Source organism: Pelodiscus sinensis, chromosome 21 (genome assembly GCF_052426305.1).
Source record: "Pelodiscus sinensis isolate ZL-2025 chromosome 21, ASM5242630v1, whole genome shotgun sequence".
NCBI classification, from domain to species: Eukaryota; Metazoa; Chordata; order Testudines; family Trionychidae; genus Pelodiscus; species Pelodiscus sinensis.
The window spans coordinates 14,534,172-14,560,446 of NC_143072.1; the positions used below are offsets into that span (position 1 = coordinate 14,534,172).

General features: G+C 44.2%; 1 protein-coding gene across 4 annotated transcripts in view; it reads left to right on the forward strand.

The window, feature by feature from the left end:
* Positions 1-26,275, forward strand: part of PITPNM3 (PITPNM family member 3) — a 526,934-nt gene that overhangs the window by 445,110 nt on the left and 55,549 nt on the right. For all 4 annotated transcript variants that reach the window (XM_075904890.2, XM_075904888.2, XM_075904887.2 and 1 more), the window contains 3 exons: positions 10,013-10,194; positions 14,166-14,338; positions 22,312-22,482. In XM_075904890.2, the coding sequence (XP_075761005.1) occupies positions 10,013-10,194; positions 14,166-14,338; positions 22,312-22,482 (526 nt within the window). The remainder of the gene's footprint in view (positions 1-10,012; positions 10,195-14,165; positions 14,339-22,311; positions 22,483-26,275) is intronic.

Here is a 26,275-nt window from a genome sequence, read left to right on the forward strand (position 1 = left end):
CTGGTTTTATATATATATATTGCCTTAAAGCTGCAAATTTCAAACCTCTCTGCTTTAAGTAGTTCATAGAAGAGGAAACTGAATATCACATGTAGTGGCCCTAGTTTTTACTGTTTAGGAGGAGTTCTCGAACAGATTCACAGACAGACAGACGCACATTTCTAAAATATATAGCTAGACAAATCTGTTGTCTATTCACAACACAGTTGCTTGTGGACAAGCTACAAAGCAGATGACTTCACAGAAGTTATTACGCAGTCAGTTTTGAATAATTATATGAGATAATGGTGTTCTGTTCAAAAAAAAAAAATTATGAACAGGAATAGAAGAGAGCTCTGGAAGGGACCTCACAAGGAAGAAACCAGAAGGGAACACCATCTACTGGAAGGCATGGGATGCGTAGTCCTACGGATGGGGGTTCCACGACCACCACCCCCAAAAGGAAACGACGGGTGGTGGTGGTCGGGGACTCCCTCCTAAGAGGGACTGAGCCATCCCTCTGCCGTCCAGACCTGGAATCTTGAGAGGTGTGCTGCTTACCGGGAGCTCGCATTCAGGATGTCACTGAGAGGCTTACCAAGCTGATCAAACCTTCGGATCGCTACCCCTTCCTGCTTCTCCACGTGGGAACTACTGATACAGCCAAGAATGATCTTGAGCATGTTACTGCGGATTATGTAGCACTAGGAAGAAGGATCCAAGAATTTGGAGCACAAGTGGTATTCTCCTCCATCCTCCCTGTTGAAGGGAAAGGACTGGGCAGGGATCGTCGAATTGAGGATGTAAATATGTGGTTGCGCAGATGGTGTCGCAGAGAGGGCTTTGGTTTCTTTGACCATGGGACTCTGTTCCAGGCGCAAGGATTGTTAGGAAGAGATGGGATCCACCTAACGAAGAGAGGAAGGAGCATCTTCGCGGGCAGGTTTGCAAACCTAGTGAGGAGGGCTTTAAACTAGGTTCGTTGGGGGACGGTGACCAAAACTCTGAGGGGAGTGGGAAAGTCGGATACCGGGAAGAAATGCAGAGAGGAAGGGGCAAGAAAGGAGGACCCATGTTTCAAATGGAGAAGATAGGACGATCAACTGGTTACCTGAAGTGTTTGTACACTAATGCGAGAAGCCTGGGCAACAAACAGGAAGAACTGGAGGCCCTGGCCCAGACCAAGAAATATGATTTAATTGGGATAACAGAGACTTGGTGGGATGACTCGCATGACTGGAGCACTGTCATGGAAGAGTATAGACTGTTCAGGAACAACAGGCAGGGGAGAAAAGGAGGAGGAGTTGCACTATATGTAAGAGAGCACTACGATTGCTCTGAACTCCAGTATAAAGAGGGAGAAAAATGTGTTGAGAGTCTATGGGTTAAGTTTAAAGGAACAAACAACAGCATTGATATTGTGGTTGGTGTTTGCTACAGGCCACCGAATCAGGTGGATGAGGTAGATGAGGCTTTCTTCGGACAATTGAGCGAAGCTTCCAGATCGCAGGCCCTGGTTCTCTTGGGGGACTTTAATCACCCTGACATCTGCTGGGAAACCTATACGGCATTACACAGGCAATCCAGGAAGTTTTTGGAGAATGTTGGGGATAACGTCTTGACACAAGTGCTGAAGGATCCGACCAGGGGCCGTGCGCAGCTTGACCTTCTGCTCACAAACAGGGTGTGTCTAGACTACATGCCTCCTTCGATGGAGGCATGTAGATTAGCCAGATCGGAAGAGGGAAATGAAGCCGCGATTAAAATAATCGCGGCTTCATTTAAATTTAAATGGCTGCCCCGATCTGCCGATCAGCTGTTTGTCGGCAGATCGGGGGAGTCTGGACGCGATGCCCTGACAAAGAAGCCTTTCTTCATCGACACAGGTAAGCCTCGTGAAACCAGGCTTACCTGTGTCGATGAAGAAAGGCTTCTTTGTCGGGGCATCGCGTCCAGACTCCCCCGATCTGCCGACAAACAGCTGATCGGCAGATCGGGGCAGCCATTTAAATGTAAATGAAGCCGCGATTATTTTAATCGCGGCTTCATTTCCCTCTTCCGATCTGGCTAATCTACATGCCTCCGTCGAAGGAGGCATGTAGTCTAGACACACCCACAGGGAGGAACTAATAGGGGAAGTGGAGGTGGGTGACAACCTGGGAAGCAGTGATCATGAGATGGTAGATTTCAGGATCCTGACCAAAGGAAGAAAAGAGTAGTAAAATACACACCTTGGACTTCAAAAAAGCAGATTTTGACTCCCTCCGAGATCTGATGGGCAGAATCCCCTGGGATGTTAACATGAAGGGGAAAGGAGTCCAGGACAGCTGGCAGTATTTTAAAGAAGCCTTATTGAAGGCACAGAAAGAAACCATCCTGACGCGTAGCAAGAGAGGCAAACATGGTAGGAGACCGGACTGGCTTACAGGGGAAATCCTTGGTGAACTTAAGCACAAAAAGGAAGCTTACAAAGAGTGGAAACTTGGACAAATGACCAGGGAGGAGTTTAAAGGTATAGCTCGAGAATGCTGGGGGGTTATCAGGAAGGCGAAAGCGCAAATGGAATTGCGACTGGCTAAGGATGTGAAGGATAACAAGAAAGGTTTCTACAGGCATGTTAACAAGAAGAAGGTGATCAGAGAGGGTGTGCGGCCCCTAGTGGATGAAGGAGGTAACCTAGTGACAGATGATGTGGGGAAAGCTGAAGTACTCAATGCTTTCTTTGCCTCTGTATTCACGGACAAGGTCGGCTCCTGGATTTCTGCGCCAAGTGACGCAAGATGGGATGAAGATGGACAGCCCGTGGTGGGTAAAGAACAGGTTAGGAACTATTTAGAAAAGCTAAACGTACATAAATCCATGGATCCGGACTTAGTGCATCCGAGGGTACTGAGGGAGTTGACAAATGTCATTGTGGAGCCTTTGGCTATTATCTTTGAAAAGTCGTGGAGATCGGGAGAAATCCCAGATGACTGGAAAAAGGCAAATGCAGTGCCCATCTTCAAAAAAGGGAAGAAGGATGATCCAGGGAACTATAGGCCGGTCAGTCTTACCTCGGTTCCTGGAAAAATCATGGAAGGGATCCTTAAGGAATCCATATTGAGGCACTTGGATGAGAGGAAAGTGATTAGGAATAGTCAGCATGGATTCACAAAGGGCAAGTCATGCCTGACCAATCGGATTAGCTTCTATGATGAGGTAACTGGCTCGGTGGACATGGGGAAGTCAGTGGATGTTATATACCTTGACTTTAGCAAGGCTTTTGATACGGTCTCCCACAATATTCTTGCCAGACAGTTAAGGGATTGTGGATTGGATAAATGGACGGTAAGATGGATAGAAAGATGGCTAGAAGGCCGGGCCCAGCGGGTAGTGATCAATGGCTCGATGTCAGGATGGTGGTCGGTTTCTAGCGGAGTGCCCCAAGGTTCGGTTCTAGGACCGGTTTTGTTCAATATTTTTATTAATGATCTGGATGAGGGGATGGATTGCACCCTCAGCAAGTTTGCGGATGACACTAAGCTGGGGGAAGATGTAGATACGCTTAAGGGCAGAGATAGGGTACAGAATGACTTAGACAAATTGGACGATTGGGCCACAAGAAATCTGATGAGGTTCAACAAGGACAAGTGTAGAGTCCTGCACTTGGGACGGAAGAATCCCAAGCATAGTTACAAGCTGGGGACCAACCGGTTAAGTAGTAGTTCTGCAGAAAAGGACCTGGGGGTTACAGTGGATGAGAAGCTGGATATGAGTCAACAGTGTGCTCTTGTAACCAAGAAGGCTAATGGCATATTAGGTTGCATTAAGAGGAGCATTGCCAGCAGATCCAGAGATGTCATCATTCCCCTTTATTCGGCTTTGGTGAGGCCACATCTGGAGTATTGTGTCCAGTTCTGGGCCCCCCACTACAAAAAGGATGTGGACGCATTGGAGAGGGTCCAGCGGAGGGCAACCAAAATGATTAGGGGGCTGGAGCATATGACTTATGAGGAGAGGCTGAGGGACTTGGGTCTGTTTAGTCTGCAGAAGCGAAGAGTGAGGGGGGATTTGATAGCAGCCTTCAACTTCCTGAAGGGAGGTTCCAAAGAGGATGGAGAGAGGCTGTTCTCAGTAGTGACAGATGGCAGAACAAGGAGCAATGGTCTCAAGTTGTGGTGGGAGAGGTCCAGGTTGGATATTAGGAAAAACTATTTCACTAGGAGGGTGGTGAAGCACTGGAATGGGTTACCTAGGGAAGTAGTGGAGTCTCCATCCCTAGAGGTGTTTAAGTCTCAGCTTGACAAAGCCCAGGCCAGGTTGATTTAGTTGGAATTGGTCCTGCCTAGAGCAGGGGGCTGGACTTGATGACCTACTGAGGTCTCTTCCAGTTCTATGATTCTATGAGAGAGTTACTAAAGCCATGTCTACAGTAGGAAATTATTTCAAAATTACTAAATTTGACTCAAGAACTCCCGATTTAACAAATTTGAACTTGCTTGTCCTCACTATAGAGAATCATCAAAATTAGTCCAAGGCAGTCTCCATTAATGTGGAAGAGCTACCTCGGATTCAGAGCCCCAAGAAGCAAACCGGGGGGGCTGCGGAAGGCTTCCCCCCAAGCCAATTATTTTGAATTCGCATCACTGGAGAGTCTATACTAACATTATTTCGAACGTACAAATTTGGAATAAGCATTATTCCTCATGAAAAGCTGGAGTACAGAGTTTGAATTTCATGACCCATTATTCTGAAATAACAGGCTTGGTAGTGTGGATGTGTTGCTGTGCTCTAGGTGCCACCACATTGGTCAGTGAACCACACTTGGGCTATGTCTACACTGGCGGGTTGTTGCGCCAGAAGTATGCAAATGAGGCTAAGCATGTCTACACGTTCCCTCTTGCGCAATGCCATTATTCTTGAAAATAATCAGCGTGGCGGCATTGGCCAAGAGGGTTTTTCTTGCACAAGAAGGGGCAGTGTAGACAGCTCCTTCTAGCGCAAGAGCCTCTTCTGCAAAAATGGCGGCTCATTAGGTATGCAAATGAGGCACAACGATATTCCATGCTTAGCCTCATTTGCATACTTCTGGCGCAACAACCTGCCAGTGTAGACATAGCCCAAGTGTGGTTCACTGACCAATGTGGTGGCACCTAGAGCACAGCAACACCTAAGATCAAGAGACCTCCACAAGATGGGCTGGGAGGCATCAGGCTTTTAGCTCAGAGGGTAGAGGCTCCTATATTCATCTCTAGAGATCCTAGGTTCAAATCTGACTGCTGGTGGTTACAAATGCAGCACTTACAAATTTGAACTTGGGGGGACAGGGTGGTATTTCAGACTACCTTGTCTACACCAGAGCTGAGAATTCAGGAGCTGCTCACAGCAATAATGTCTTTGCTATTCAAGATTGCTGCTTTGTTAAAAAGTACTGCAAAGGAGGGCTGTGAAAGAAATCCAACCAGGAAGCATTTTGGCAAAAGGCATTTGGATTTGGAGTTCTGTTTTTGTGGAAGCTATGTTAAGTTTGTTAATAATACTTATGGTACCATGAGTTTCAGCATAAGATTGTGTGTTGATTTGCTGCTCTTTGTAAGAGATTCAAAGGCAAATTTTAAAAATAAGATGAGTTGCATAATAAAAATTGAGCAGAAACACACATTTAGCATGTGAAAATTCATATTAAGCAAATAATGCTTTATTTTAACTTTATCTTCCTATCGCATGACTATGGGAATGTCTACACTACGGGGCTTTATCGGGAAAAGGTACGCAAATTGAGCTCTGCAATTTGCGTACCATTTTCCAATAATTTTTTTGGAAGAGGCTTTTCCTAAATTTGGCCCATCTACACTAGGCCAAATTTTGGGGGGAAAAAAACCCTCTTTCTGAAGAGCTCTTCTTCCTTACGGGAGGAGGAAGACAGGGCTTCCAAAAGATTGCGTCTGCTCTTCCACAAAAAAAAGCGGAAGAGCAGGTGCGTTCCCTAGACGTGGCAGAGTTTTTCCGGGATATCTCCGGTCTAGACATAGCCATGGAGCCCACTCCAAGCTGCAGTAGGCTGCTCTCTATTCTGATCAATATTCAGGGCCCAAATTCCTCTGTAAAGAGTGATGCTTTGAAATGCTTTTGGTTGAAACCCCTCCCACTGCAACACAGGAACTAAGGCAAAGGTGGGGAACCTAAGGCCCGGGGGCTGGATGCAGCCTCTGGCTTGCCTGGAGCTAGGTTTGGGGAGCCCACACTGGCACTCAACCCATAGGGTTAGAGCACACAAAATCTACTAGCCTGGGTCCCCCTAGGCCAGTGGTCACCAACTAGCAGATCGTGGTCTACTGGTAGATCTTGGAGCCTCTGACAGGTGATCTTGACTGGTTTGGCCAAGAGGCTATCAAGCGCAGCACTTCAGCTGCCCCTTTCCCCACTGCTGCATACGTCCTGCCCTTTGCTTTGGAGCCGTCCCCCTGTCCTACCATGTAGTCTATCTCCACAGAACGGGGGTGGGAGGCAAAATAGGGTTTGGGATGGAGGGAGTTTGCTGGCTGCTTTTGGGAGTGGTGCAGGGCCAGGGCAGGGGTGAGCCTGCCTTAGCCCCACTGCACCACCACACAGGAGCCACCAGTGGTAAACAGTGTGCAGCTGGAGGCTACATCCTGAATCCCTGTCCCAGTCATGTATCCCCTCCTGCACCCAAAGCCTCTGCCCTAACCCTGAGCCGCCTCTAGACCCAAACTCCTTTACAGAGCCTTACTCTGAACCTCCTTCAGCACCCCAACTCCTGCCCTCAGCTCAGTTCAGAGCCCTTCTCACACTCCAAATCCCTTAGCCCAAGACCAGAGCCTGCACCCTAGCACTCTGTCCCTTCCTGATGAAAGGGAGGAAGGATGGGGGAGGGAAGAAGGATGGAGTTAGCAGGGTGGGGCCTTGGAGAAGGGACACAAAGGAGGTGGGGCAAAGGTATTTGGGTTTGAGGTAGATCCTGGGTTGCACTTAAATTCAAAAAGCAAACTAATCCTCTAAAAATTTGGAGACCACTGCCCTAGGCTCTGGTGCTTGAGGGGAATGTGGGGAGTGTCTTTCTGCTTCTCAGTCCGGGTCTGTGAGGGTTTGGCTTTTTTTTGGCTTTTTTGGCTTTTCACTTGTGTGTGGCCCGACTGATTTTTCTATGGTCAGCGGTCCTTCATACAAAGAAGGTTCCTCACTCCTGAACTAAGGTATGGGATAGCTATGGCATTATAGATAGCTGCAGTATTAAGCCAGAAATGTTGTAGGTCCTGAAGGATTTTGAAAATGGACTTGGCACGGCCTGAATTTTGCTGCAGATTACTGTGAGATGTAGTTCATAGAAAAACTTTCCAAAACTTCCAACGACATGTTATATCTGACTATTAGGGTACAGCTACACTGCACCCTTAGCTTGAAATAAACTACACAATTTGAGCTATGCAACTTGCATAACTTATTTTGAGTTAATTTTGAAATAGCTACTTGAAATTTGAAATAAGCTATTTCAAATTTCAAAATAGAGTGCTATTCCAAAACATCCCTTAATCCTCATGGAACAAGATGTACAGTGGTATCAGAATAGCACGCCCATTATTTCAAAAGATATTTCGAAATAATGGCATGCCGTCAAGATGCGGAATAGCTATTTTGGGATACCAGAAGTATCCCGAAATAGCACTGCTGTCTAGATGTACCATTGATGATTTTTCAGTTGTTGCATCACAGGACTGTTTCTATGAAGAGGCTGGTACAAAACTAATCTTTGCAAAATTCATTAAGATGATAATGTTGACTATGCCATATCAGCCTATGAATGCTAATACTGCACAAGATAAGCTAATAAGATTTGGGTGAAAGCTGATAATTACACAATTAGAAGTGATTCTTGTATCAGAAGGTTTTGTCGATGCAGCATGCCAATTTTCACATGCTTAGAAGTCTGTTAAAATAAATTTTGGGTATTTTCACCTGTTCTTCTTTGTTGAAACCAAGTTTTAAAAAAGATTAAAATGGAAGGTCTTACGCAAGTGAATCGTATGGGTTCTCTGTAGCAGCCAATGCACTGGAATTTGCTTCAACAAACATGGCTTTGCTTGCGTGGAGTATATTGCCTGTTGAAACTGATACAGCATCAGAGTAGGATTTCAGGGAAGAGATGGTTCTTAAACAAGCTGGTAAAATGAAAAGTCTGATTCACCATAAGGAGTCTTGTGGCACCTTAAAAACTAACAGATTTATTTGGTCATAAGCTTTTGTGAGTAAAATCCACAGTCACGGGGGCAGGCACTCGCTCCCCACGGCATCTCATGCTGGTCGCTTTGGGAATTAGCTCATTAGCCCTGGAGCGCCCTACTTCAGCTGGTGTCACACTTGCTAGAACCATATTAGGTCAGTGCCCTTGCGCTCTAAGGACCTCCCCTCCCAGGGAACTCCAATCTTCTATACCCACCTTGCCTCAGTGACCCACTGCCAGTCTTCGTCTAGCCCCTTACCTCAAGGGCCAACTGCAGCCTGCAGTGGCCACTCATCATTTGCAAGAGGTGCAGACCTGCTGCCTTTGCCTACCCTCTCTGCAGGCTTAGTACACTCAGACCTTGACTGAGGCGCTGCAGCCTAGGAGTGAGGTTAGGCCAGAACTCCTCAGCTCTGCCTGCCTTTCCCCAGCACTGCTCTGTCTCAGGAAGCCTCCAGCTTCCCTGGCAGCCGGGTCCCTCCTGCTACCCAGCAAGAGCAAGAGTGTGTGTCTCCTCCTTCCAACCAGGAGCCTTTATTTATGCAGCTGGGTCCTAATTGGCTGTCTCTGCCTCCAGTGTGGGCTGGGTTTTAACCCTTAAAGGGCCAGAGATGGGCAGATGCCCTGTCACACCCTCTTAGAATCATAGGGTTGGAAGAATCCTCAAGAGGTCATCGAGTCCAACCCCCTGCACAAAAGCAGGACCAACCGCAACTAATTCATCCTAGCCAGGGGCTTTGTCAAGCTGGGACTTCATCAGATGCACTGGATTGGAAATTGCAGAGGCTGGGAGATATAGATATAGACACACATGTACTTATATAAAAAGAAAGGAGTTTATCTATCTATCTATCTATCTATCTATCTATCTATCTATCTATCTATCTATCTATCTATCTATCTATCTATCTATCTATCTATCTATCATCAAACCAGCATTAAAGAGGCCAATTCAGTCAGAGTGGAAGTGGCTCACTCCCAGCAGCTGATGGGAAGGTGTGAATACCAAGAGAGGGAAAATTGCCTTTGTAGTGCGATAACCCCTCTAAATCCTTATTCGTCCTAATCTGATCATGTTACATTTGCAATTCTGCTGTTTTTCTTTGTAATTTGGTTTGGAAGGGATTTTTGAGGGGGAGAGGGGGGAAAAGAATGGCTATTTTTAAATCCATTACTTCATGTGCAGAGAAGTTAAAGTATTCTCCTGCTGGTTTATGTATATTAACTTTCTTGATATCTGAGTTGTGCACATTTATCCTTTGGTGAGGAGGCTTTCTGGTTTGGCCAATATACACGGCATAGGGGCATGCCTATTTCCAATTAAGGCTCAGCCTTATTTAAAGTGGTCTCTACAATACATAGTCATCACTGGACTTGCTGCAAGCAGCACGTGTTTAATATCTTTGAAAATCAGGCCTCATATCCATGGAGCATTGAGGGCTATTCCATTCATGTATTTCAATGCAATCTGTACACTTGGACCAAGACCCTTTATGTTTGTTATTTAAAAAGTGCTCAAAGGGCCACTGAAGTCAATGGGATCTAGACTTTGGATCAGGCCTCCAACCCAACAAGGGGGTTACCATCGTTAAAGCCCTCATACAAGTGACCCTACTTTGCATGAGGCACAGTCAAGACAGACATCAGATCCTTTCTGAGCCTCCTTACGTTTCCCTTGGTAGAGATAACAGCTACCAATCCCACCGTCTTTTGGATAATGCAAGGCAACTATACAAAGGGAACTGCTTTCATATTAGCTGTGTTTTATTTTGGTCACTTTTTTAATCTCCCATTTGCTTTGTTCATTCTTTGAAGGATAATCCCCTCTTAGGAGAGGATTCCAGTCTGGGTGGCAGCAAACGCCTAAGCAAAAGTAATATTGACATTTCGGGAATCATGGAGGATGAGGAGCCAAGGCAACCGTTGCCACGGAAACAGAGCGACTCATCCACTTATGACTGTGATACTATATCCCAACACCATGCTTTCCTATCTAGGTAACCAGTTCTTTGATTCCGTAAAAGCAATAGGTTTGCAATTGAATGTGGAGTATTAATACAGTCCGTGCCGGAGTAATGGCAATATGTATATAACCACATAGTTTGTTGATAAGGACTTATCTTAAGCCCTTGCAAGCTATTCCAGAAAAATGTAGATACTTGATTTTTGGGGGTGGGGCATTGCTCTGAACCTGTATTTTTTTAATTCAATTTTTGTTGACTGTTGTGAATTTTGAATACAGAAATGAATGCAAAAAATCCCACTTTGTATAATGCACCACTCACAAGTCAAAACAAAGAAAGATTTGGGATTTTGGAAAGTTTTCTTTATTATTATTGTTGTAGTTTAGCCCCATCTTACTTTCATTAGCAGCTTTGCATTATTCTCCGGAGAATGAAGAAATTGATTTTTGATGTTCCTAAGCTATCTACAAACTATTCAGGCTTTTTTTAAAACCTCCATATATCTTCACTTAAAATTAATATAAAAGTAATCTTTAAAGAAAACTTAATTTGCTTCCCTGAATCCTAAAAAATAAACTTTTTAACAATATATCTAGCATGGGAGGTTCATCATTTCCTTTGTCTGTCTGTCTCTCTGCCTTTACCTACCTAGTTGACTGCTTGCTTAGTATCTGTATCCCTTGTGCTTTATTTTTTCTTTCTGTTTGTTCTTTCTTCCTTTATTTCGTTGGGGTGATGCCGATAGAGAGAAAAGCCCCATTGTGTGCTCCCAAGTTTCAGTTCTCTGAGAGCTCAGGTACAGTGCAGACTTGCCACAGTGCTATACTCCACCCTGCCTGTTTTGTCAGTAATAGCTCAAGGTAATTTTATTCTATCTCTTTGGCCGCCGTCAATGCATTCTTTGCTTTGGGTTCTTTGATTATTCTGTTCGGTTTTCACATCTGTTCCTTTCTGGATACTAGGTCTTTAAAATGTAAAGTACCTTCCCACTTCAACAAAACAATGTGTCTTTTTCCATTTGTCTGTGACAGAGAATTTGTCAAGAATTCTAGTCCATCGCTTTTAGCTCCCTGTGTTGTAGAAAGAAACTCCCAGGCTATCTAATCTGAACTCTTCAGTAAATCCATTTATAATAGAATCTGGTTCAACTGAACTAATGTATCAGGTTTTGACTGCTCATCTTCTTGCTTACAAATTGAAACATCATGATATTGGCACTCTTCCTTTCCCAATACCTATGAATACAGTTACATGTTGGCAGCAAAATAAATATAAAAAAGAAAATCCCCCCAAATACATTACTTACTTTTTCACAAAAGAAAAGCTCATCTTTTTATTGCCAGAGCTCCCCTTTCCCCCCGCCCAGTAGGATAGAAATAACAGTGTGTGCCTATGTTCTAATGACAAGCACTTGATCTTCCATCTTCAGTCATCAAAAGCAGACAATGACATGCTACACTCCTAGAGATTTATTAGTTCAGAGAAATATAAAAAAGGAACATAATAGAACTTGAAGTATGAATATAGAGACTCATTCGATTATCATTAATAATAGTAAGTGACCAAGTAGCTCTAAATTTTCTTTTTGGTATATTTTTTGCCTAATTTGGCTGATTTAAATAGTAGAATAGAGACATATTTTAGCTTGGGTGGAGAGGTGGGTAGTGGCAGAAGAGTAGTAAAGATAAGGGTTCTTTACAGAAATGTATTTCATACTCCTGGAGATAAGATAATTAAAAAGCAATAAAACCACCCTTCTTAAGATTTCAGCTTTTCAATTTCTAGATATCTACTGTTGTTTTAAATTGAAAATTGCTAAACTTACAAGGACACTTTTGCCTATTCTTACCCCTCCCTCCCCTGATAATTTTACATCCCACTCAGATTTCTGACTCTTTAACCACCAGGTTTGAATTAATCTATTGGAAGGTAGCTTAGAAGTAGCTGGAAATGCACAGACTAAGAGTGAAACATATTCTGAGATATGTTTAAAAAAATCTGTGCCTTCCCCCGTACATATAGTTATCTTAAAATGTTTGTTTTCTACATATCAATTCCCAGTAGGATTATTAAAATTGTGGTTGTTTTTTAATTTAGAGATGGTATCCCAGTTTGGATAATGAGATGGCCAGGATACCTCCTAAGCATGGAAACTTTCTCCTTCTGTATACTTTGACATGTTTGATGTGGCTACTTTGTGCTAACTTCTCTTACCTTGTGGTATGGCAGTGATGCCACATGAGACCAATAATGCAATGTGGGGATGGAATGGTAACTGCACTGCTCAAGGAGAAGATTAGTTTGACTCCTGGATTCAGGCTATTCCACCTGACTAAACTCTGGCGTGCAGCAGGGGTGCTAAACTCTGTCCCTACCAGTTTGCGTTCAGAGTGTCCTGTCTCATCTCCTTCATCTATGAGAAGCTCAGATATAACATTGATGGGCTCACAACAGTGCCATCAACTTCTCATGTTGAAAGAAAAGCCCGGTCTTTTGCTCTGAACACAGGACTTCGCGCCAGGAACTCCTGATTTCTAATCCCAGCTGAGCCTTTGACGTCCTGCCTGGGCGATGCTAAATTTTCTGAGGCCTGATTTTCAAACATTGATAAGCACCCACAGCTTGGTTGGAAGTCAGAATGCCCTGCCCCTCTTAAAATCAAACCTCTCTAACCTCTCTGGGCCGGGCACACCACCATTCTGATGTGGGAGCATTTTATACCAGCTTTGCAGAGACCTGAATAGCAAAATAAGATGCTAGTTACCAGAGAATCAGTTTTCTCTAAAAAGACAATAATGATGCCTACCTCAACTATTGGTCGTTAAAGGGTTAATATAAAGTGTGTAAATCACTTTGCCAACAAGATGGCAATTGGAACCCGGCAATTCTAAAGGACCCGGGGCTGCTACTGCAGCAGTGGCAGCACCTGGAGCCCCGGGCCCTATAAACCACCACCCGCACAGAGTGCTCCAGGTAGATCTGGTTTTGCGGTATGCACCATGCTCTAGGTGAAGCTGAGGGATGTGGGGGCTGGTGTTGTCCGCTCATTGCCCTCAACCATAGCTCTTCCACCAGAGGCCCTGCCCCTTCTGGGAGTACAGAGCCCCCCTCCCCCGCCCACACACACCTTGCCCAGGAGCCCTGTGTGGCTATTGGCCCCCCTGCATACACAAATTTAGTCTATTAATTTTTGCAGCAAACACAATGAAATCCTATATGTGTCTTTAATTATTTGGGAGGGGAAAAGTAACCCTGCATCCTTCTATGCCACACAGCTGTCTTCTAATCTATGGCTGCGTCTAGACTGGCATGATTTCCCGCAAATGCTTTTAACGGAAAAGTTTTTCCATTAAAAGCATTTGTGGAAAAGAGCGTCTAGATTGGCATGGACGCTTTCGCGCGAAAGCACTTTTTGCAGAAAAGCGTCCATGCCAATCTAGACACGGTTTTGCGCAAGAAAGCCCCGATCGCCATTTTCGCCATCGGGGCTTTTTTGCACAAAACGGTTCTCAGCTGTCTATACTGGCCCTCTTGTGCAAAAGCATTTGCACAAGAGGGCTTTTTCCCAAACGGGAGAGTCATTGTATTTGCGGAAGAACACTGACAATCTTACATTAGATCATCAGTGTTCTTGCGCAAATTCAAAGCGGCCAGTGTAGACAGCTGGCAAGTTTTTCCGCAAAAGCAGCAGCTTTTGCGGAAAAACTTGCCATTCTAGACACAGCCTATGTGTTTTAACTGCAGGGAATGAGTGGTCTTTGAAGCTAGGATATTGACTAGTGTTCACATAAAAAAATGTTCCAAATGACCATAACAGAGAGTATAGGAGGCTATTGTGGTTAGGGTGGGGCTATTTTGTATGAGTGTCTTGTTATGAAAGCAAAAAATGTGGACCTTCAGACTGGAATATTCCAAGCAGCCCCTATTGGTAGTAGAACATTTGTCCAGCAAGATATAAAGCAACCTCTGGTTTATTGTTAAGTCAGTTCATTTTCCTTGTTCAGTATCCATTCCAGTGTTCTGAAGAACGATGCAGATTTTCCACCTGTGAGCAGCTCCAGTTTCTCGGAAGTGAACCTGGGAAGGTTTGATTTTGAAGTTTCAGATTTCTTCCTCTTTGGATCACCGCTTGGTTTAGTACTGGCCATGAGGACCACTGTTCTGCCTGGACTGGATGGTAAGTTCTCTCTCTACAAGGTTAGACTATGGGCTGCTTAATGACCACTATGGGCCAAGGAGGTATACACTGTGCCATTAATCAAAACATGAAACCACAGATGAATTCCCATCTGTAATGGAACCATCATGCTGAAGGTCCCATTCCAGCAGCGATGTAAATGCTGGCTTAAATTGCTCATGCTGTAATGTAAGTTGAAAAGCAGTGAAATTTACACTCTTTTGGTATATGCACAGTCAACCTGTGGAACTCCCTGTCAGAGGATGTTGTGAAGACCAGGATTTTAACAGGATTCAGAAAAAGAATGAGATACATTCATGGAGGTTAGATCCCATCAATGCTTATTAGCCAGGACAGGTAGGAATGGTGTACGTTGCCCATTTGTCAGAGGTTGGGAACGGGTGATGGGGAAGGATCACTTGATGATTACCTGTTGCGTTCATTCCCTATGGGGTACCTGGCATTGGCCACTGTCAGAACACAGGATACTTGGCTAGATGGACCTTTTGTCCGACCCAGTATGGCCATTCTTATGTTCTTATGTTATTTGCACACAATGGTCCAACTCCTGCTTTCCTGCATATTAATGTAAATCCAGAGTAATTTGAATGAAGCCAGTACAACTAAGCAGAATGTGGCTTTAAAGGGAAACTTGCATCATTTTAGTTTTTTATAGAGAGCCCTTAGTATAGAAGGCTCAAAGGCTGCATCTAGACTGGCATGATTATGCGGAAATACTTTTAACGGAAAAGTTTTTCCGTTAAAAGTATTTCCGCAAAAGCGCGTCTAGATTGGCAAGTGCCTTTGCACAAAAGCATCCGTGGCCAGTCTAGACGCGATTTTGCGGAAGAAAGCCCCAATCGCCATTTTAGCCATCAGGGCTTTTTTGCGCAAAACAGTTCTTCCCTGTCTACACTTGCCCTCTTGCGCAAGTATTCTTGCGCAAGAGGGCTTTTTCCCGAGCAGGAGCATGAAAGTATTTGCGCAAGCAGCACTGATTTTGTACATTACCAAGTCAGTGCTCTTGCGCAAATTCAAGTGGCCAGTGTAGACAGCTGGCAAGTTTTTGCACAAAAGCACTTGCTTTTGCGCAAAATCTTGCCAGTCTAGATGCACCCAAACTGATTGGGCTCAAAGGAATTGAGGAATGGTGCAAGTGTAAATGGTCACCACCTTACTTAATCTTACACACTCCTCTCAATTTGCTTTTCAGATTGTACACACCTGGTTTTGTTTTCTTGGCATGTAAGCTGCACTCATTTTCTACACCAGTCATGCCAAACTGAGGCATCACTTATACCTGTTTTCTGACCCATTCACACCTCATCCCTGCTACAAGCATAAATGTAAATGTAATTGTGGGGACAGTTCTGAAAACGTACCAAAAAATCACCTCTGAATTTGGCCTAGAGACTTCCATGTGATTTGCACCCCTTGCTCCAGGTTGCATTTGTATAAATCTAGGTCTTATTTGTATGGTCACAAACACTTTAGTGATGGTCCAATGCCCAGTGAAGTAATTTTTTTTAAATGCACACCTGGATATTTACACAATTTCTTGTGGCTCAGCCCGTTCTTCTAAGAGACGAGTTGTATCGTTTGAATCCTCACACCGTGACAGGCTTTGTTAGTCTACCACCTATATGCTGTGATGTGGCAGGTGAGAAATGTGATGTAACCCTGAAAGGACCAGAAATGCAACCTCTCCTCCCTTTTTCTTTTGTTGGAGGGTCCATTGCACACTTCTTCAAATATGTCACTTGCAAAATCTTGAACTATAAAGAAGCATGATTTCCATGATAAGGTTAGAGATTGTAATGCAGACAAGCGATCTGCGTTATCTTCCCCCACTGTCATTTCTAGGTCTGATATAAAGTCTGTGGTAGTCTTTCGATGAAACTCAATGTTAAAACATTAGAGGGAAGGATAATGAAACACACACACGTGCGCGCACACACTGTTGTAATAGCTACATTTCTTCCCTCACATTTGCAGTGTTGAGTTTGGTTACAAAACACCAGATTGAGAGAAGTTTTTATATACACACTCCCACAGTCAAGACTTACTGATGATTCCAGAAGGCTGTCAGTGAGACAAAAAGAAATTAAATGGGTAATGGCAGTGGAATTTGGTTTTGTGTCTTAACGATTTTTTTTAATTGCTGTTTACCTGGGATAGTGATAGAAATGTAGCCGTGCTAGTCTGGGGTAGCTGAAGCAAAATGCAGGACAATGTAGCACTTTAAAGACTAACAAGATGGTTTATTAGATGATGTGTTCATTTTTTTAATTGTATCCTTTGGTATATATGGTTGTGACTATTTTCTTCCACTATTTGATCTGAGGAAGTGGGTCTGGCCCACGAAAGCTCATCATCTAATAAACCATCTTGTTAGTCTTTAAAGTGCTGCATTGTCCTGCATTTTGCTTCTGTTTACCTGGGACTGTTTGTTTTATAAATGTTTATGTTACACAGGTCTGTTTTACAGACATAGAATTGTGGTTTTGTTATTTACTGCCCTGTACAGTTCGCAGTTTAAGATAAGAAGAGAGGCAGGGGGGAAAAGGTGAGTCGTTGTGCTGCCAAGGAAAATACATGACTGGGAGACCCTTGTCATGCATGTAGCTGACATTAGTAAGGTGGTAGAAACAGGATCACTTGGTAGAAAACAGAAAACATGAGGAATCAGGCTTTTGCTAATTAATACAATAAAATGTTTTATAAGTCCATGGGCAAAGGAAAATTTGCCCAGTGGACTGTGTATTTCCTGCTGTAGAAATCGATCGCATGCAGGGATGCTGTAAATGCATACATACAGAATTTATATAATACTTAGGAACTGCACTCCCTGCTTGCTACACTTGCCAACCCCCTGTCGGCCAGAGAGGGCCACGGCTCTTGCCCCCCGGCTGGCCAACCCCTGCTCTTCCCCTTCCCTAGCAGGCTCCTGATATTCCTCCCCTGGCTGGCCCTGGCTCTTGCCCTCCTCTGGCCAGCTCCGGCGCCCCCACCTCACCACCAGGCAGGGCAGCTGCAGGACACAGAGTGGCATGATGATGTGTCTCTGTTGTCCTGAAGGACATTTTTTATATATATCTAGGGAGATCTGTCGTGCTTAGGCATCATAGCTTGGAATGTAGATTTTTCTGATGTGGTAGCAGGAATCTAGCTAAACTTTGGTTCCAGTTTTGCTGTTCCATTTCCCCTCCTCTCTTATCCAACATTCCTTTGGCCCCCCCATGGCAGTTGTAATGTTCTTTCATGCCATTAATTCTTTCTTTGCCATTCCAATTGTCAAGTCACAATTCTCATCCTCTAAATCAGAGTTTCCCAAACTGTGATCCATGGCCCGGTACCAGTCCTTAGGAAAAAAATACCAGGCCTCAGAACAATTTTTGAGAGAGCCTGCCTCGCTGCCCGCAACCCCCAAGATAAACGCCGTCCTGAACTCCCAGTGTCAACGGAGGTAGTGCGGGCTTCCTCTGGAGGCAGGGGGCAGTTCTGCAGCTGTGCGCCAGGTCCTGGAAGTGCACGGGCTGCTCTTCCCCCGCCCCAACAGCCGGCGCAATACCTAAAACGCTGGTCCATCACGTGCTGGGAACTTTGTTCCCCTGCTGCCTTCCTGTGCTCGGGGGAGAGGGTGGGAATCCAGTACTACGCCGGCTTCAGCTGCTCGGGCGGCACGTGCAGCCATGGGGAGCAGAGGAGCAAGGCGCACGCTGCCCAAGTGGCTGAGGCTGGTGCAGTCCGGGACTCCCTCTCCCCCTGCACAGGAAGGCATCAGGCATACAATGAACCAGCATGTCAGGTACCGCACCGCTGTTTGGGGGATGGGAGAGCAGCCCATGCACTTCCTGGGCCTTGGCAGCCACAGGATCCCCAGGTATCGGTCCCTGTCCCCTCCCCTGCCCCCGACCCCCACAAGTACCCTGCCCCAGCACCCACAAGCACCCTGTCCCCTGCCCCAGCACAAACTGGCACCCTTCCTCAGAACTCTGTCCCAACACCCACAAGCACAGTTGGGGCCACATTAGTGAGGTTTGAGGAGTCTGGAGGGGTTGTGTTTTTGTATCTCACTTGTGTGGCCCCGACTGACTTTTCTGTTGGCACTGGGGGCTTTGGGAGAACCAGAAACAATTTATTTGCATATTCATCGTTTGCTTAATGAATATGCAAATATGCAAATAAATGTTACCGGTCCTCCAAAAGCTCGTGAATAGATTTACTGGTCCCCAGTATCAAAAGGTTTGGGAACCCCTGCTCTAAATCACTAAACAGTTCAATTTTCTTTCACACTCTTCCCCCTCCTACATTCCTCATTTATGGTTTTCCAGTCCGTCAAAGCTTGATATTCTCTAGCACTCACACTCTTCTGAGCATGTAGATCCTGGCCCCAGAGCTTTATGGGTAGCTTTTCAAGCCACATCAAGCTCCCGCCAGCCGACACCATCTTGCTGACACCATTTTGCCATGCTGGTGAGCACAGGGAGCCAGGGGCTGTTTGTAGGGGCGCATGGGGCAGCTTTATGATGCACGGGAGAGGCTTCGTGAGCCACACTTTCAGGGGTGAAGAGCCGCATGTGGCTCACGAGCTGTGGGGTTGGCCACCTCTGCTCTAGGGCTCTCGAGAACAGCCATGGTCCAGCAGTGCAATCGTCATTGTTGCCTGCCAGCTTCTGCACATGCAGTGGATTCACCTATAAAAGTAGATGCTTACCCATTTTCTGTGAATTCCAAATGCAGGGGCAGCTCTATCCTCGGTGGCACCTACCAGCCTTGCATGCAAAAGCTGCAGGCTGTATATGTGCCATTAACTGCATCTGTCTAGACAGAGGCTAACTGAAAAGAAGGTTCTTGGATGCCGTACCTGTGACTTGGCTGTTTAATTCAGGTTAGCTCTGATGGAACAGAAATCTGATTTTAAAGTTGAATGTGGTCTAATTTAGGAAGTACCATTGCTAGGTGCTCAGTGCACTTCAGACATAGTTTCAGAACTTGGGCCCCACCTCTGGGATATAAATGCCTAGCAACTGACATGCTTCTGCTTAGACGCCTTCGTGAACTGAAACTTTCATGAGTGATTATTTTTAATAGCCTGTCCTTGATAAGAACACTTAAAAAATGTATTTCCTCCTTACCCTGAGAACTGATGATTAGACCACTGAGTATGTCTGAACATTCTGCCCTGCTGTTCCCCGCACAGCATCCTGCTGGTATAAAGTGAATATTACGGTAAGCTATTGCTACCGTCTGCCTGTGGCAGTGCCATCACACTGATTGCCAGGGGGGTTCGTTAAGGTCAGATCATGGTGCCCTTGTCTTCACTGGCACCATCATTTAGTCCTAAATGCCAATAACATTTGCAGCTTATATGGCATGGATTTTCACAGCCCGTGTTTCAGCAGGAGGCGTTTAGAAAGCCAGTCAAGCTGAAGTGTTTTCCAGCTTAACTCTTTGATTCCTCTCCCAAAGAGCACATGTGGTTGAGGAATGTGCCAAAAGTACCTCATGTTTTATCCAGCAGCTGGCTGAATATGCCAGCTAACCCCCTATGAAACGTTTGAGAATGCCAATGAACATATGTGCTGTGTTCATTTCCTTCTCTGATTTGAGCCTGTTATCCCAAGGAGAGGGCTCCTAAGAAAACTTTGTGACACAAAGGCTATGTATATACTGTTTCCGTCTTGCTCAAAAGCCTATGCAAATGAAGCATGGATCAGCATATTGCCGCGCTTCATTTGCATAATTAATTAGGGGGTGTTTTTTGCCCTGAAAAAATGAGGAAGAACAGTTCTTGAGCAAAAGGGGGTTTTTTTGTGCAAAAAGGAGCTGTGTAGACAGCTCCTTTTTGCGCAAAAGCCTCTTGCGCAAAAACGGCCCCTAATTAATCATGCAAATGAAGCGTGGCAATATGCTAATCCGTGCTTCATTTGCATAGACTTTTGCGCAAGAAGGAAGCAGTATAGACGTAGCCAAATGGATTCTTTCAGAGCAGTTCTCAAGTTAACAATCTGTCTGGCGTATGGGTTTCCCCCTCCAGGTAAAAGCAGCCTACGGCCTGTTTCTGAAACGGGGCTAGATTCTCAGCCCTAATTCCATTCACTTTCCGGACAGCTGGAAGAAGCATCCCAGACTGCGGGGAGATACACAAACAATATCCTGCTGTCAGATGGAGTCAGTTCAGAGAAGGCTGAGAACCACGGCCCTGTTCCGTTAGGAATCCTTTCAGAAAGTAGGGGGAGGGCGTGGGAGTCTTTCATCTTAAAAGTGACAGACAGCGAGGTAAGGATGGTCTAGTGATAAGCAGGCTGGGAGAGGGGACAATTGCCCCAGGGCCTGGAGATTCTGAGGCCTACAACTTCTGGCTGCTGCTGCTACTGCGGCAGTGGCGGGGGCTGGAGCCCCGGGCCCATTTGAATTGCCACTGGCGTGCTGCTCTACATGGCTCTGAAGGCTGTGGGCGCGAGCCCAGCGCCATGGTCCAGGCAGCGCTAAGAGCTGACTGCCCTCAGCCGTGCCCCATCTGCCCTCAGTCCCACCCCTTCTGTGGGTTCAGACGCCCCCCCCCCCCACGTTACCCCATGGTCAGTGCTGGCTGTCGGCTCCACTGGTGATAAGTATGTTACCTGGATTTAAGTACCTGCTCCACCACAGACACCTTGGGGTAGGGAAAATCACTCAGGGAGTTAAGGGCCTGAATACTTTTGAGGATCTAGGATCCAGGCCTTTAGAAAGCCCTTCCCCATCTATCAAATGGAGGTAATGGCCCTTCCCTACTTTCCAAGTGGGTTGTGAGGACAAATACATTAAAGGTAGGGGGTGGTTGGTGGAGTGCCCACAAAATAAATGTTGCACAAACAAATGAGCCTGGAAGATGACATGCATGATGCTTTTCGGTTTTATAGGATCAGTGCAAGAGAACAGTCATAAACTGTAACAGAAAAGATTTTAGAGATTATTATGTTTCACAGCGGGTTGGAAAACATGAAGGGACTGATCCTGCTTATATGAAGTTTAAGGAGAGCAGGCATAATATTCCCAAACATCTGTTTATAAATACTTTAATCAGTTCTTTACTCCTACAGTTAATGAATTGACTGTTGTAGCATGTTTGTGCTGCTGTAATATACTAAGTCTATTAGCATAATTAGTCCATAATGGATTGATCTGCTAGCACTGGAGAGGTTCACAGTGATCCAAATGCAGTTTGGTTAGTTGCAAAGTGACTACACCTGCTGGTTTATAGACCCCAGCAGCCTTCTATGATCACCTATTTGAATACAAGAGAAGTCTCTGTCTCAACACAGTACATCAGATTGAAAGAGTGCCTCATTAGCTGAGCGAGTGGGTGATTTTCAAACATCCATTTACAATTGCTGTCTGAATTTCTCAGTGGCTGCCTCTCTCCGGCAAATATTACAAGCCGTGCTCTCCTGTTTTAACGTGTGCTGTTTCATTTTTATGCATTAACTTCAATAAATTGACTTCTGAAGCTCCCTTGCTTCACATACCTGCTCCAGCTTTCATCTCCATTTCAATCGTCCTGATTTAATGTTCCCATCAAATAGTTTTGCCTTCAAATATTCCAAGCACGGGATGCCTAGTAGTTTTGTAGGTGCGATGTTCAAGATTATATTTAGAAGGTTTTAAAACTTTATTGACTTCCTGGCTTCTGTTGGTTTCAAAGGCCGGGCTTAGCTTCAGCAGGCTGCCTAAACTTCTCAGACTGTTATCTCTGTGCAAAACTACCTTTCAGCGAAGCTTATTTCATCACTGAGGGAGTTTGATAGGATTTAGTTGAAGACTCTCCTACCTTTTGACAGTTTGTATAGGTTGGGCTATTGTTCGTCGATGTTTGTGAGGAGTCTGTGTATGTGATCTCACCCTCTACTCGACTTCGAAAGAGACTTGAGCAATGAATGACCCATATATGCAATGCTGATCCATCTCTCTCTCTCTCTCTCATATTCCAGTGTGCCAAGTCCGTCCTGCCTGCAGCCAAGTGTACAGTTTCTTTCACTCTGCTGATCCTTCTGCCTCCAGGCTTGAGCCATTGTTGGAGAAAAAATTCCACCTCTTGCCTCCATTTAATGTCCCAAGGTACCAGAGATTTCCACTGGGAGACGGAAGATCGCACCAGTTAGGTATGACAAAAGATTTCGTATTGTACTGTTTGGATTTCACTTCTCCTACTGCATGGCTACGTCTACATTTCACTTTCTTGCGCAAGAACATATGCAAATTAGGCACGGCGATGAATATCGCTGCGCCTCATTGGCATACTTAATGAGCCACCATTTTTGTGCAGGGGGCTTTTGCGCAAGAGCTGTTCTGCCTAAAAATAAGCAGCAGAACGACTCTTGGGCAAAAGCCCGTTGCGCAAAATGGCGGCTCATTTGCATATGTTCTTGCGCAAGAAAGCGCAATATAGCTATAGCCCATGAGTCTCTTCAGCTGCTTTGTTCAAGAGGATTTTAGATACGGATACAGTTGGCATACTGATAGAGTCGGATAACTTTAAGGCAGGAGGAGTATTGTTTTACACCAGTGATACTCGACGTTGGAAGCCCTGGGGGCCACAATAATACTCATAGCACATGCTGAGGGCTGCAGCTTAAGTGTGATTGCATATACATGCAAATATATGCAAATAGCTTCTTTCACACTGATGGGCATGAATATAAATATTAAGGCAAGACTATGCAACACGCAGGCCCTATTTAAGTCAGTTCTGCTGATATTGATAAAATGCAATATTTACCTGATTTCCACCCATATGACAGAACTTTTAATGAGCAATGACAGTCCAGGAATGTAACTACTAAAACACAGAGCAACAGAAGACCATTATATTGACTTGCCATTGTGGAGCATGCTCTTAGTGGAGGCCACGTTCGAAGGATCCCACCTACGGGCTACATGTTGAGCCCTGCGTAAACCCAAACCGCACCATGGGCCACAAGCAAATGGGCCACGGGCCACATTTGAGTAGCCCTGTTTTAGACCATAGTTATAAGCTCAAAGTCGTGAAATAGGCTTCCTAAATGTATGCTTTTCTGCTCTTTGTACCTCCTCACACCTCTTTAATGTGCTCTTACTGCAACTTAAGTATCTGTAAGAGAGTGGAAAGTGCTGACAGAAAAAATGTAAAAAAAAAAAATTAAACTACATATTTTGGGTTTTTGATGAAAAATCCATTTCTTGAGGACAGTAGATACTTTTAACAGTTTTTGTTTCTTTTTGTTAAAAACCCAATTTTGTATCGTGGAAAATATTCGCACTGGAAGTTTTTGACAAAGCCCTCTTTCTAGTGCTAATGGCTACAGTAAATACAACGGAGATTCAGGTTCATCCTAGGATGAATAGTCTACGAATGAACACCTATATTTTATACCACGGGAACAATACATCTTGTCTATGATAAAAGAGTCCCCCCATACCAGTTTTATCAAATGGGCTGGGTACTGAAAACAGAAGAAAAATAATTTTTAAAACTCTAATCCTAAATAGGCAGAAGAGATACCTAGTTACACTTATCTAGATGTACATGTGTGTTCCAGATGTCATTGTGCTATATCATTTGTATCTGACTCATCCCACCGTTCTCCTAAGAGATTATCTATTTTCCATCTAATTTTTTTTGTTTGTTTAAAGAACAAAGCCTATATGTGTGCAATTGCTCTTTTCTTCAATAGTTTGCCATGATGTAACCAGGATGCATAGATATCCATCTCTTTTTTGTATATCTGAATCCAGAGCAAAAGAAAAGCAGAGAGCAAGGATTTTGCCATATTTGACTTTTTGAAGTCTTCATATAGAAAACAAAATTGGAAAAAAACTCAGCAATGAAGCGTCCTGACTGATAACATGGTGCAAAAACTGTATTAATTGCCCACAATTTATTCTCCTTTTTTTTTTTTGGTTACAAATCCTAGACATAAATCCAAGCCTCAGAAGAATATTTCAAAGGCCCTTTGAGACTCGGAGCTTGGAAAGTAATGGAGAGAAATGGCAGAGTTTGTATCTGTTGGATTAATGAGAACACAAATCAGTGCAAATCTGTTTTCCTCATTCAATAATATAGCTATACATCCAACATCAGTCTTCTTTACTAAACCATGTGCTGGGCCCAACATGTAAATAAGCTATGATACATTTGAGGCTGATTAACATAATGGTTAAGAAGCTACATCAAATCTGAAGTTATGTCATTTCACAATGAAAACAATCATATGTTTAACAAAAATTCAGATGAACTGACTTCTATCCATTAACACAGAATAACAGTACTGTACTAACTCTGGGCTCTACCATTTATCCATTATTAGTTATTTAAGATACACAAAGACTTAAATGAATAACACAGAGGTTAATGCTTAAATCTAGTATCAGTCAAATATTACTAGATTTAATGTCAACCTTTTTATGGTAGTTAAAATATCGATTCTGCTAACAATACATAATGTGCAGCTTTGACAACCTGCTTAATGTCAATTTTCAATAATTTCATGGAGAAACTCGGTTAAATCCCTACAGCGTTTTTCCGTATGAAATGATAGATTTCTTTTCAGCAACAAGGTCAGCCTGGGCCACATTTTTCATCACAGTTAAATGATGCCTACATAAGTGTACTTGGAGAAAAAGAAATTATAATGAGAAACCAAATGGAATAATTTTACCATTTGGAAGAAGGCTAATTATTGGCGCTCATCCGCCACGACATTATTATATATTTTTATTCATTTCCCTAACTATGCTGAGATGGGTCAAGTGGAAATAAGATAGGAACGGTCCGGTATAGTGGTGGAAGAAAAAGCAGATTCACAAATATTTTGCATGTAGAAAGTAATTTCTCTGTCATCGATTGTCTTGGTGTGGTTCTTCTCTGGACTCATATTATTTTAAAGTACTTAGACAAACATTAGCAATCCCAAAGCTGAGGAACATACATCCTTGTGAATGGCATGAAATCATATATCCCATCACTCTGTGTGCCAGAGAATGTTTCAAAGTCTGTTGGCTGTGCCTCGTAGGATATGTGTGATGTGTGTGTGTTTGGGTTTTTGGCAATCTGTGTTAGCCAACTGTTGTCTCGCTCCAGTATAAAATATAACACAAATTGCATCTAAAGCATTCCTATGCTCAATGGGCAAGAGTATGAATTATGCAGCCTTCTGAGGGGCTTTTCAGTGACTATAGGTTCATCTGCAGACACTTCCCTGCTGTGATCAGTTGGTTTTATTTCACTGCCTAGTGCAGAAGACTGCAAATAATTTGAGTTGCTTTTTAATATTGTCTCACCCATCCACTTCCCTTTTCAAAGGCGCATCTCTCTTCATTTTCACTTATTCATCATTTCATCTCTATTGATATCTTTTGGTCTTCCCTGGAAGCTGTTCTAGACTCATCTAGTATGTCTACAGCCTGTATTTGCTAATGCCGAAGTACTACCCTGGCTAGTAAATAGGGCCAACCTCTCTGACGGAGAAAATGGATATCAGAGACACAATTCAAATTGCATAGCTGGAGTCAACGTACTTTATATTGATTTTCTGGGGCAGCCCCTTGACTGGAGAAACTCTCCCATCAACTTCCCTTACTCCTTGCAACTGCGAAGAGTACTGTGGTTGATGAGGGCACCCTCAACATTTGATTTAGTGGATCTTTACTAGAGAAAGCGCCAATCCTCTGGTAAGTATAGTCAAGCCCTCAGTGCAGACGCCTTTATTATAATCATGTTTCTGCACCAACGCATTCTGCACATGCTACCATTTAGACACCTTTCTGCATAAATGACCTAGCAAATCGCATACCTAGCCATCTAAATGTCAGGACTTGTGCCTTCCAAAAAAGGAGACCATGTCAAGACCCCTTTAAATAACTGGCCCATAGAATACTATTGTAGGGATGGGAGCAAAAATACAGAAAGCTACATGA